Source organism: Corythoichthys intestinalis, chromosome 7, assembly GCF_030265065.1.
Source record: "Corythoichthys intestinalis isolate RoL2023-P3 chromosome 7, ASM3026506v1, whole genome shotgun sequence".
NCBI lineage: Eukaryota > Metazoa > Chordata > Actinopteri > Syngnathiformes > Syngnathidae > Corythoichthys > Corythoichthys intestinalis.
Genome location: NC_080401.1, coordinates 42063347 through 42076730, shown reverse-complemented (window position 1 = coordinate 42076730; position 13384 = coordinate 42063347). Strand labels below are relative to the sequence as shown.

Here is a 13384-nt window from a genome sequence, read left to right as displayed (position 1 = left end):
ATTGTGCGAAAATTACGGAAATTGAGTTATCATATTCTCATGTGGGTTTTCTCAATAGTCCAGCTTTTGCCCATTTTCCCAAAACAATGGAAGACTAAATTGATCTTGTGTGTGAATCTGAGACTGTTAACATGCCTTGCAATTGACCAGTGGTGGCCAGTCTCAAAACCAACTGGCTGGAGGCCTAATCTTGTCTTTTGCTGTAGAATTTTTTTATTTATTTTTTTATGTTGCAAATATACTGTACATTACCAGACGTGAGTATATTGAGGTAAATAGTCATCATATAGTCTGCAAGGTATGGTTAATATATTTTCAAAATCTTAATTTTTGCCCCCACCTCAAAAGACATCGATTGCTTTTCCTGACGTCGCTGACTGGCGGGAACCCTACAACAGTATAACCATTTAACACCATGATCTTCTCTCAGGTAATGTTCGCCACAATGAATCCTGTCATTTCCATTTAGCATCCAAAATATTTTAAGTCTTTGCCAATGGTGTAAAAGGTACGTGTGCTTAACAAACTCATAGTAAAATGTTGGGAAATTGCACTTTTTATGTCGCTAGCTAAATGTGCTTACTGCAAGTTCAGGTCACAGATGGCAAAGGGAAATTTTTTTTCGAAGCAAACATATGACATTCGGGTTTTATTCAACAAGTGTGAACAATAAAAGTGCATGTATTTGTTGTGAAACAATAGTTGCTAAACTCCAATTGATTCCAGACGCGAGAATTGGCCTAGCGATTTAGCATATGTTAGCTGATTTAGCTATGTGACGTCATTAATTTACATTGAAGGAAAATATTGTAATAAATAAATGAACCAACCCTTTTTTTCTGTCCTTCCCCTAAGGTTCCTGTGTTTGATTTTGGGATTCACAATAAGGTATGAATCGCTGAAAGCGTTTACTGTGCATATGAATATTCACTTGGTGCACTAGAATGACTAGATTGTTTGGCATCAGGATAAAATGTTTGAGTGTATATTATGAGTTTAAATGAATGTGTTTATGAGAAAGGGTCCTTGAAATGAGCATAAAACAAAGAGGTGCAATTGTCCTCTAAAAAAAAGTCTGCCCCATCCATCTATCCATCATCTAATTACCCAAATATTTGCAAATGGAAAACAGCAAAAAATATCTCACCCCCCCCCCCCCCCCTTTTTTTTTTTATTTTATTTTATTTTTTACTTTAATTAGCTGATGTCACTACTGAGTGAGTGAATTTGGGGGCACGTTGAGACGAGATTCTAATAAGCTTTTTTTGTATATTTTTATTGGTGGTGTAGTTGAAAATTTTCTAATGCAAAATTCACCCAGACTTTAAAATGGAAGCTGAGAAGACTGACTTCTCCATCACTTGAACACGTTAATTTTACTCGTACTTTTCCAATTACCTTCGGTGAGCTAGCCTAAGATGATGGCTAAAAGGCTAATAAGGTTTTGAGAAACTAGGTGCAGTTTCAAAGACGCTACATGATGACCATGTGGCCCGATAACACTTAAAAATATCTCATGGTCCTTGAAAAAATATTCACATCTTGCCCTGATTCCAAATTTCTGTGTGTGGGTAGAAATAAAAGTGAACATCCTCAGAAATGTATTGGATGATTTACTGACCAGATACTTGAGAATTTTGCTGTTCGGCACCTTTTTAGTGAACAAACAGCAAGTTGTGTAAAAAAAACAATATAAAAATAAGGAATGAAAACACTATAACAATAAGGAATGAAATTATAGAAGTTGCAATTGAGTTCACCTGTAAAAGTAAAAGTTACTGTTCATTTTACGGCATGTGCCGGTATGATATTTTGACTGTATGATAACCATAAGCCAAAATATCACGGTTTCACGGTATCCCGGTATTGCAGTTACAGCTCTAAAATGTATTAATTTGAAATATCTGGGGTTTTTAAAAAAAGTAATAAACTTTTTTCCATTGAGCAGAATTTTTATTATTTAAAACATATTTGCAAATTGGAACATAGGTATAATGTTAAGTCAAAAATATGTTTTAAAAAATAACAGAAATATTCAAAATAAAATTAAAATAAATGCAGTCCTTTAGGTGAGCCTAAACCCACAGCCACAGCTCAACATTATTACCATCAGGACAAAAATAATTATTTTCCATAAAAAGCACGTGTGTATGATCCGTATCATGTTTACATTATACACAGACTCTCTTTCTCAACACAGACAGTTGCCTGAGAGAGAAAAAAACAAGTTTTTCCACCACTAGACACACTAAACACGCTGGGGTTAACTCTCGTAGCTGGTGGGAAACCTTTATAATAGTGTTTACTAACCTTTCATTTTGTATAAATTAGGGCTGTCAAAATTACCGCGTTAACAGGCGGTAATTAATTTTTAAAATTAATCACGTTAAAATATTTGACGCAATTAACGCACATGCCCCGCTCAGACAGATTTAAATGACAGTACAGTGAAATGCCCATTTGTTAATTGTTTTATGGAGTTTTGCCGCCCTCTGCTGGCGCTTGGGAGCGACTGATTTTATAGGCTTCAGCACCCATGAGCATTGTGTAAGTAATTATTGACATCAACAATGGCGGGCTACTAGTTTATTTTTTGAGTGAACATTTTACAAATGTTATTAAAACGAAAACATTAAGAGGGGTTTTATTATAAAAAAATTTATAACTTGTACTAACATTTATCTTTTAAGAACTGCAAGTCTTTCGAATCCATGGATCGCTTTAACAGAATGTTAATAATGTTAATGCCATCTTGTTATAATAAACAAATACAGTCCTTATGTACCGTATGTTGAATGTATATATATCCATCTTGTGTCTTATCTTTCCATTCCAACAATAATTGACAGAAAAATATGGCATATTTTATAGATGGTTTGAATTGTGATTAATTAATATTTAAGCTGTAATGAACTCGATTAAAAATTTTAATCGTTTGACAGCCTTAGTATAAATGCGAAATCATACTGGAGGTATTGCTTCCTCGGCAGCCACTTTCTGCAAACATATTTTACATGTCGGTTGGCCCTCCTTCTCTCAGCCGCGTCCATCTGTAACTTTTCTGTAGCCGAAGTATTCCCATAGCAGCGCTTTCGTTTTCTTCGATGGGGGGGAAAAGTTATGGAGTTTCACCTCCTCGAGCCATTGTGTAGCACAGCTGACTCACTGACACTGAGCAACAACCAGTTGGGGGGGGGGGGAGAGGTAGAGCCTTACAGATGCAAGCAAGGGATTTCTCCTTGCATTTTTGGGACATAAAAAATAGCTAATACCTCAGGGACTGACGGAAAATTTTTGCGGTTTTGAAACCTTAACCTTTTCAGACCACGGTATACCTTGAAACCGGTAATGGGCACATGTCTTAGTTCATCCTAATATATCACCCAGAAGCGAAATACGCATAATTTTTTGTAAGTACTGTATGTGCTTTTGCTCGGGAAAGACTGTTGGAAAGCTTTTCTGAGATGAAACAGGGTTCCAAACTGCGACCAAATGGTCGCATTTTTTGATGAAAATTAGAGCCAGTGCGAGTATTTTTTTTTTTTCATCTACTTGCGCATGCACGAACCATAACAAGCTGGCTTGCCAAGGGAAAATACAACAGAAGAAAAAGAAGGTGGAGGCGGGCAATGTGTGGATTCTGTGGAATGGGTGGTAATTGGGGTAGCGCGAAAACTTGACAGCACTTGTGAACAATGGCAAAAAGGAAAACAAGTGACTCTTTCCAACAACTGTTTGGCATTGTTTCAAAGGAGGCAGACGAGGGGAATAAGTCCGACTCAGGGGCTCGACACACTGGCGATAAGCTATGGCAAAATGCGAAAGTCATCACCAATGAGCTGAAAGCCAGGATACTGAGCGCGATGAGACTGCAGAGGCAAGCGGCAGCGACGCACACCGCCCTCAGCCATGCGTCAACTCTCGTCTCTAATTAGCTATGAATTTATAGGGCATTTTAAAAATTTGCTGTCTTTTCTGAGCGCCAACAACTTCCTATACTGCTGCTTTTTTTATGTCCCGGAAATCATGCTGAGAGGTCTCATAAAGTATGTGCTGGCCGCACACTGCTAAAATGATATGCTCCTCCATGTTGACAAAGTGGGGCATGTGGATGTCAATTTGCGGGTTGGCCAGTATCCTCGCAGGTGATCTGTCAATCAATAAGTAATTTGCCGATTGGTAGTAGTGCCAGGTGACAGCGACAGAAATGGGAGAAAAATTCCCATGTTAACCTAATTTCTAAGCAGTGTACTGGTTGATGCAAAACTGATGGAGAATAAAATATAGATTGAGAATAAGGGTGTACCGAAAGCAAAATTCTTGGCCGAAACCGAAAACCAAATGTTGGAAACACTTGGCCAAAAACCCTAAAGGTGAACTAATACACATGTATACTGTAATTATTTTTAATTTCATTATCTTCAAATTAATGCCCTTTGCCTTGATCTTTTTTATTATTATTATTGTATTTTTGTACGATCAGGCGGAAATGTAATATGGTCCCTTCTTACAAGTACGCAAACATCTTCCAAAATGTTCTGCAACCCCCCAAGGCTCGAGAAATTTTGTTTGAAAGGTGCAGATTCTGAAACCCCTTGGGAGGGTGCCTTTCCAGCGACAGGGAGCATTTTGTGGCAAACCCTGAACTCCCTTGTCGAAATAAACTTGATAGCAGCTTAACTTGAACAAATCTACCTTACGTTTTGACACGTCTGATACCCCTTTCCCACAGGCCAAAAAACCCATGTCAACCCACTAACAATCGGCTTTTGGTGGCAGTGGGAAAGGTGCAGCGACCCACCTCCAACCGTGTCAATTAACCCGCCAAGCGACCCGCGTTAAAATCACCTCGGCTCTGATCGTCATGCAGTGTGAAAGCAAAACCCCGGGTCAACAGTCAACACCCTAATCTACGTCGTGACGTAGGCTATTACGTGATGCGTCATCACAACGTGCCAGTCGCCTCCCATTTAACACGCCCTACAACCGTAGTTACGTCGATGCTCATAACAAAGCTAGTAGAAGAAGAAAAATTCACGTCGCCTACGTTGCCTCAGCACAAGCAGAGTGTTCATCCTTTGCTGCATTTCGATCATTTTGAGGGCAGTAAAAAGCATGAAAACAGAGAACACAAACGGAAAAGAGGCTTCCATGTTGCTCTGCATTGTTTACTTCCCTGAACTGAATGAATTCGGTCGCACTTATTGACGCGCATTTTAGCATGGTGACGTCACGTAACCTTACGCACGGCTGAGGAGGGGTGGGGGGTTAGAAAAAAAAAGACACGGCTTTTTTTTTTTGTTTGTTTGTTTTTTTGTCAATGGGAAAGGTGCCAAATGCCAATTGCTAGTGGGTTGCATCGGCTTGGAAAAAACGCGCGTTGACCCACTAGTTTCAGTGGGAAAGGGGCATAGATATATTATGGATGTAGTATTATATTAGATATTTAGATACTCCCACTGTTGACCCGCTATAAGGTCAATATTTATGTTATAACAGGACTTTGGTCTGATTTGTGGACTGAGAAATTGTTTTTGTCGTAACCTTTATTAAACACTAAGTTTTATGTAGTTAAACCAGTTAAAACTAGAGGTGGAATCTTGGGGTACCTAAAAATTTGATTACGATTCAGAGGCTATGATTCGATTGTAAATCGATTATTGATTTGATTATGTGTTTTGTTTCCTCTTTATTTGGCTTATTTCAATAATCAGAATTTGAATATTTGTGAATCGTTCTCGAATCTTCCACGACTGAATCGCGAATAATCTAGGAATTAAAAAAATTCACACGCCTCTTGTTAAAACAGTGGTAGACTATAGATAAGTCAGGAAGCTGTAATAAAATATTATTTTTGAAGGAAATAGTCATCCATTTTGTCTTCATCATTACTTACATCATGCCTAAAACTACTTCAATTGTGAAGGTAATTGAAAAAAGTGACATCCGATTAATCATTGAATCAATCGTCCAAATAATCGATTGTAAAAATAATCGTTAGTTGCTGCCCTGACTAAATCACAGCAAATGCACATGTATGCATTTAAATACAGCTTTATTTGTATATTGCTTAATTGATTAAACTCCAAACTATTCACAGACGGGCTGAAATGCATTGTACTCAACATGACGCAGGACATCAATGGAAGCAACTTCAGAACGAGCGTGTAGCAGCAATGAAGCAAATTTATTTTCCTTCATTTGATAGTTTACTGTATATATTTCTTTGATACCTCAAAATACTTCTAAACAGTGGACATGTTGGCTGTGAGCCAGTAGTGTTGCTTCTCGCAGTGTTTTGGTTACATCATCAAAGAAGACTGCGGTTCTTCACACTATTTGGTGGTAAACTTTACATCTTTTAACCGAAAATGCAATTTTAGCTATTTGCGGCCGAAGGTTTACGTTTTTGTTATGTTTTCGGTAGAGGTGCACGATAATTATCGCTCCGATAATTATCAGTCCGATAATAGGAATTATGACGTCATCCCAATAAATCCGATAACCTTGTATATTATCGGGCCAATTAATAGCATTTTTTGGCACGGTGTCGGATTGCGATGTGTGCGTTTGTTTCCACTCCTGTTTTGCCTGTATGCAAAGTTTTGTTACTGTTCTAGAGGCTGTATTTTTCCTCCACTGAGTTAGAAACCTTACTATTTCAATTAGCAAATGTTTGCATTTTACAGTTTTATGTTTACAACTTCTTCAGAGGCCTTTTGGTTATTGATAAGCTTGCTGTTCTCTAATTGCCTGGTTAAGAAAGTTGTTTCATGGACCAAGACGACAAAAGTCTTCTCTCCTGTTGCACCAAATGTTTTATCTGCTGACAAAGCACAATACCTGTTGGGTTTATGCTTGTTTTAGATCAGGGCTCATTGTTCAGGAGAACACATCGTCAATGATATTGACTGATTGATTGTGATTGACTCAAATTATATTTATTTGAAAAAAATAATATGGGCCCTTTATTTGAAGTCAAAATTGTTCTTTTCTTTGTTTTGTTCATTTTTAATAATGTTCATGTCATCATGAAAATTCTGGTTTGGTCAAAGGCAAATCTAGCAACCTGTATTTTTTGACCTACAGATTTTATAAAACTCAGGTGAATATACGTTTAAAAATTATTTATATATTATCGGTTTCAAAAAATTGATATCGTTCAACCCTAGTTTTCGGCGCCAAATTTTCGGTCACATCTCTAATTGATAAGGTTTGTAGTTTTATGCATTTATAATGTAAGTATTTTTTGGTTAAACTGGGAAAATTAGAGGAAAACTTTGCATGTCGATTTACAGTTTGTGCCCCTGAATCTTCTGCTTGCGCCCCTAAAATTCAAAATTAGGGGCCACTATGCTCCTAGTAAAAAAATGTTAGTCTGGAGCACTGTCAAATAAGAACTGATTTCTTCCAAACTGCTACAGAAGAACAGTGCCCTCTAGGTACTGTTTGTGCCATTGCCAGACTAACACATGCATGGTGGACTACGGGACACGTGGTGTTAAGTAGGTGTTCTTGTATGTGTTGTCTTAAACAGACATTGAGGTAATTGTGTCAGAATGCTCCCATTTTGCTGCACAATGGCTGGCTTCCTCTCAATATGGGTGGCGTGTGTTTGTAGGTGGGCGGAAGGGAAGTGGCGCAACATCAAGTGCTTTGCAAATTTGGACACAGGAATCACACTCCTACGCACTAATGTCTTCCCAGACGGCTCACCTGTTGAAGCTTGGCAGGTATTATGTGCAGCCAGCGGGGGCCATGCCAGGGAATGCGAAGGGGCTCACTGGCAGCCCCCGCCATTATGTGCTGGAATCTGCCAAGGCTTGCTTTTGGGGTGGGACGCCATGACCTCAGGCAGTGGGATGAGTGGGTGCGACTTCTCGCAATAGGGGAGGAAAGGAGCATTGGTTAACCCTTGATAGGGCATCCATTTGACTCATTGGTTGCCATTGACGGCGCTAGACGTCCAATCCATTTTTACCGGGAGAGCTAGCAGCGATCATTTGTCAATTAGTCAAAATGGATTGGATGTCTAGCTCAGTCAGTGACACTGGAATATGAGCATTCACATGCGGTCTTCACAGTGAATTGGACAGCTGTCCTTGTCAATGGGAGTCAATAGGTAAATGATAAACATTCTCTTATTTAAAAAATTTTAAATTTTAGTGAAATGAAAAAAATGGTAATATTCTCTTATTTATTTTATTTAAAAAATTAAAAATAAAAAGAAAATTGCAATTCTCTTAATTTAATTTAAGTAAATATTTTGTATTATTTCTAAATATGCTATGTTCTTAATCCTATTCGCCTTCATTTTATGGCTGGGTTGAAACAACAGCATTTGCGTGGTGTCTGTAAACAGGGGTCTCCAGGGTAAAACGGACGAATTAAAAATAGTTTGAGGACTTAATGCGCCATGAAACTGCTATGGCAGCATATAGACATACTGTTCTTTTGGCTTAAAATACAGCAGTTTCTTTTAAAGAGGTGTGCAAGAGCAGAAACTGCTTTTTCAGCCTTGTCTGTGTTTTCCACAATACATACAGTGCTGCTCAAAAGTTTGTGAACCCCCTCAACATTTTGGAATTTTCTGTTATTTCAACCTGATTTCCTAATCAATCAATTCAGTAGTTTTTTTTTGTTTTTTTAACAGTTGTGTTGTCGAGACTAAATTAAAAAGAGTTTTCATCAACTGATGTAGGTGCAAAATTGAACTGTTTGGTCACAACCAAAACCGCTATGTCTGGTGAAAAGTCAACACTGCATACCACCAAAAGAACCTTCTCCCAACAGTGAAGCATGGAGGTGGGAATGTCAAGATCTGGGCTTGCTTTTCATCCTCAGGACCTGGACAACTCCACATAGTCCAGGGAATCATGAATTCTGAGGAATATTGTCAAATCCTAGAACATAACCTGACGCCATCTGTTTTGAAGTTAAAGCTTGGCAGAAGGTGGATCATGCAACATGATAATGATCCAAAGCATTCCAGCAATACAACCAAGGAATGGCTGAAAAAGAAGAAGATTCGTGTTCTGGACTGGCCCAGTCAAAGTCCTGACCTAAATCCCATTGAAATGCTGTGGCGGGACCTGAAGCGAGCAGTTCATGCCAGACGCCCATCAAACCTCTCTCAACTGACTGCGTTCTGCAAGGAAGAATGGGCAAAAATCCCCCAAAGTAGATGTGAGAGGCTGATTAGTCACTACAGAAACCGTTTGGTTGAGGTAATCTCTGCAAAAGGAGGCGCAATATCCTATTAACTGAAGGGGTTCACATACTTTTGCACACATGATATCTGAGTTTTTCTTAAATCAACCACTTTTGTTAAATAAAGAATGACAATATAACTATTTCTTTTGTTTCAGTCCATTATTTGGAATGTCAGTATTGTGGATTTGGGTATAACTTAACATTTAATAAGGTTATTTTAGTTTTTTTTTACAAAAAATCTGACCATCGCTGTGGGGTTCACAAACTTTCGAGCAGCACTGTATATTTGGCGGAAAACACTCAAGTGACTTGAAGTTCTGCTCTGAGACCCCCAATTTGGCCAAATTTCAAAATTGTCCGATATGCATTTGTGATATGTGAGGTGAGAGCATGAAAGAACATAATTAAAGACGCCATGACTTTAACGAGATATTATCGCGTACTTACCTTGTTTCGATCAAAAAACTCCATGTAGCATGTATCACTGAGTGTGAAGACATAGCTGTGAATGGCCACAGCTGGATTTTTGGGGGGGTTTTATAGGTGAAACTTGGTAATATAACAAGGGGCGTAATGCAAAAGTTGCAGACATCAAGGAGTGGTCAAGATTTTCTTTTTCATAGATTTACCCTTTTAAACATTTTCTTTCAATTTTACTTTGTTTGGATCAATTATTTATCATCTAAAATTTCTGAGAAAATGCGACAGTAACCAAAAAAAAAATACAACTGAGAGATAGTTATGAGGTAGATATCCGTGACTTTTTTACAGAGACCATTTTTTTCATTGTGACGTAATTTGTTTAAAAGTTTAAAATATGCGAGTGAATAATTTTTTAAAGTTGTTGTTTTTTTTTGTTTTTTTTTTTAAACGAAATATTAGACATCAATTAATGATTCAAAGCTAAAAATGACAGACATTTTGATAAAAGAATATAAATACCTTCGCTATATGGCTGGGTTGAAACAAAAGCGGTTGCGCGACGTCTGCAAAGGGGGGTTTCTGGGGTAAATTGGACAAATTAAAAACAGTTTGGGGGCTTAATGCGCCATGAATCTGCTATGGCAGCATATAGACACATTGTTCTATTAAACACAACAGTTGTTTTGGCTTAAAATACAGCAGGTTCTTTTAAAGAGGAGTGCAAGAGCAGAAACTGCTTTTTCACTCTTGTCTGTGTTTTCCACCATATATATACTGTGGTATACATATATATATGTATATGTATATATATATATATATATATATATATATACATGTGTGTACACAGTTATAATTTAGACCTGGCATGATTATACGTAGACATTGCATTTTGGGTAATTTTGTCATATACAGTGGGGCAAATAAGAATTTAGTCAACCACCAATTGTGTAAGGTCTCCTACTTGAAAATATTAGAGAGGCCTGTAATTGTCAACATGGGTAAACCTCAACCATGAGAGACAGAATGTGGGGGGGTGGGGGACAGAAAATCGTTGTTTGATTTAAAAAAAAAAAATATTTGCAAATCATGGTGGAAAATAAATATTTGGTCACCTACAAACAAGCAAGATTTCTGGCTGTCAAAGAGGTCTAACTTCTAACAAGGTCTAACGAGGTCTCTCGAGGCTCCACTCGTTACATGTATCAATGGCACCTGTTTTAACTCTTTATCGGTATAAAAGACACCTGTCCACAACCTCAGTCAGTCACACTCCAAACTCCACTATGGCCAAGACCAAAGAGCTGTCGAAGGATACAAAATTGTAGACCTGCACCAGGCTGGAAGGACTGAATCTGCAATAGGTAAAACGCTTGGTGTAAAGAAATCAACTGTGGGAGCAATTATTAAAAAATGGAAGACATACAAGACCACTGATAATCCCCCTCAATCTGGGGCTCCATTCAAGATCTCACCCCGTGGCGTCAAAATGATAACAAGAACGGTGACCAAAAATCCCAGAACCAGACGGGGGGACCTAGTGAATGACCTATAGAGAGCTGGGACCACAGTAACAAAGGCTACTATCAGTAACACAATGCGCCGCCAGGGACTCAAATCGTGCACTGCCAGACGTGTCCCCTTGCTGAAGAAAGTACACGTCCAGGCCCGTCTGCGGTTCGCTAGAGAGCATTTGGATGATCCAGAAGAGGACTGGGAGAATGTGTTATGGTCAGATGAAACCAAAATAGAACTTTTTGGTAGAAACGCAGGTTCTCGTGTTTGGAAGAGAAAGAATACTGAATTGCATCCGAAGAACACCATACCATGGGGGTGGAAACATCATGCTTTGGGGCTGTTTTTCTGCAAAGAGACCTGAACAACTGATCTGTGTAAAGGAAAGAATGAATGGGGCCATGTATCGAGAGATTTTGAGTGAAAATCTCCTTCCGTCAGCAAGGCCATTGAAGATGAGATGTGGCTGGGTCTTTCAGCATGACAAGGATCCCAAACACACAGCCAGGGTAACAAAGGAGTGGCTTCGTAAGAAGGTCCTGGAGTGGTCTAGCCAGTCTCCAGATCTCAGCCCCATAGAAAATCTGTGGAGGGAGTTGAAAGTCCGTGTTGCACAACGACAGCCCCAAAACATCACTGCTCTAGAGGAGATCTGCATGGAGGAATGGGCCAGATACAACAGTGTGTGAAAAACTTGTGAAGAGTTACAGAAAACGTTTGGCCTCCGTTATTGCCAACAAAGTGTACATAACAAAGTATTGAGATGAACTTTTGGTATTGACCAAATACTTATTTTCCACCATGATTTACAAATAAATTCTTTTAAAAATCAAACAATGTGATTTGCTGTTTTTTTTTTTCCACATTCTGTCTCTCATGGTTGAGGTTTACCCATGCTTCCAATTACAGGCCTATCTAATATTTTCAAGTGGGAGAACTTGCACAATTAGTGGTTGACTAAATACTTATTTGCCCCACAGTATGATGTCCATGTATGTGAACGCCAATCTTTGAGGATTTTTGTTTTGTTTTGTTTTGTTTTAATTATTAATAATAGTCACTTGCCCCATAAAGGATTAAATGTCCAAAACTAGTGCCTTGTCCTATAAAGGGTTAAGAAAGGGAGGACAACCTTATTCAACCTTAAAGCACACGTGATCGCAGCCCACAGCTCCATTCGCTGACTCGGGAAGGTACGAGTTAATCATTTGTCCGATTGACTTTACGACTTAAGCAAGTGTCCACTTCGAAATTTCCACTTGACTTTTCTGATGGGCGGGAGGGGCGAGGAGATGGAGGCTGTTTCTTTAAGAGCGAGGGCGAGTGAAGAGGAGAGAGAGAAAGGGAGGGACCTCTTTGCCCTCCAGAAACCAGGAAGGGAATTTGAGTTGATCTGCTGCTGCTTGGTTAGCGCATACGGGGGTTTTAAGCCTGCACAACAGTGACAGAGGCAGGGAGAAGGGAGAGACAGCCAGAGAGAGTGAGAGAGCAGGAGAGCTCCGGAGAGGAGGAGAGCGGAGGCTTGCGCTAACCCCACAACAAGCAGCACCACGGCCATCGCAGGTGAGCTAAAAGGCAGCCTGCCATCCCCTCGCTGGCTGCCCCGGGCCTGTCAAGCAGAGGGGGGGAGCACGGCCAGCGGAGGAGAGTGGGAGGAATGAAGGAGGAGGTGGTGAGTGGAGTAAGAGGGGTGGGGGGCAGCTGGCCGGCCTGAGAGGTGGGTCGTCAGTCAAGGTTCCTCTTTTTGACAGCAGTTCCCTCGCACTACTCGAGAAGCTTAAAAGTTGACACTTAGGACTTTTCGGGCAGGTGGGAGCACTTACAGGAGAGGGGCGGCGAGAGAGCGGGAACTCTTATGAATTAATAATAAAGTCAAAAGCAACTTTTTGTGGCAGCGTCATGCACGGCATGGTCCAGTGTTGATATTTGGGTCAGGAGTTTGAGGTGTGTGTGAAATGTCATACCACAAGGAGTGCATGGTGGAACCCTCTGCTCACATTTGGCTGGTTTACTTGAATTCAATTTTTTTTTTGCTTCACGCCTTGTCTGTACTTTAATACCTGGCAGCCTGCTAGCAACACACTCTAGTGTATAATTCAGCCCCGGAGTGCTTACGTTAAAACTGGCTCGGAGAGAGTGGGGGCGGGCGAGGGCTGAGAAAGCTGGGGCTCGTAGTTCGGCGCCAGCGCTGCTAAACAGGTCGAGCGGGCTCCCGAAACTCGCTCTCCCAGAGTGC

General features: G+C 39.8%; 1 protein-coding gene across 7 annotated transcripts in view; it reads left to right on the top strand.

Moving 5' to 3' along the window:
- Positions 1–339: 339 nt before the first annotated feature.
- The window catches only part of zbtb7a (zinc finger and BTB domain containing 7a), a 74188-nt gene continuing 61143 nt past the window's right edge, over positions 340–13384 (top strand). For 4 of the 7 annotated variants that reach the window (XM_057840641.1, XM_057840638.1, XM_057840637.1 and 1 more), the window contains exon 1: positions 12509–12711. Coding sequence is in view for 1 of the 7 variants with exons in the window: in XM_057840634.1 (XP_057696617.1) it covers positions 416–430; positions 856–888 (48 nt within the window). In the remaining 6 variants the exon portion in view is untranslated. Of the gene's footprint in view, positions 431–456; positions 509–855; positions 889–12508; positions 12712–13384 lie in introns of those variants that run through there. The other 3 variants (XM_057840636.1, XM_057840634.1, XM_057840640.1) reach the window with 3 other exon arrangements.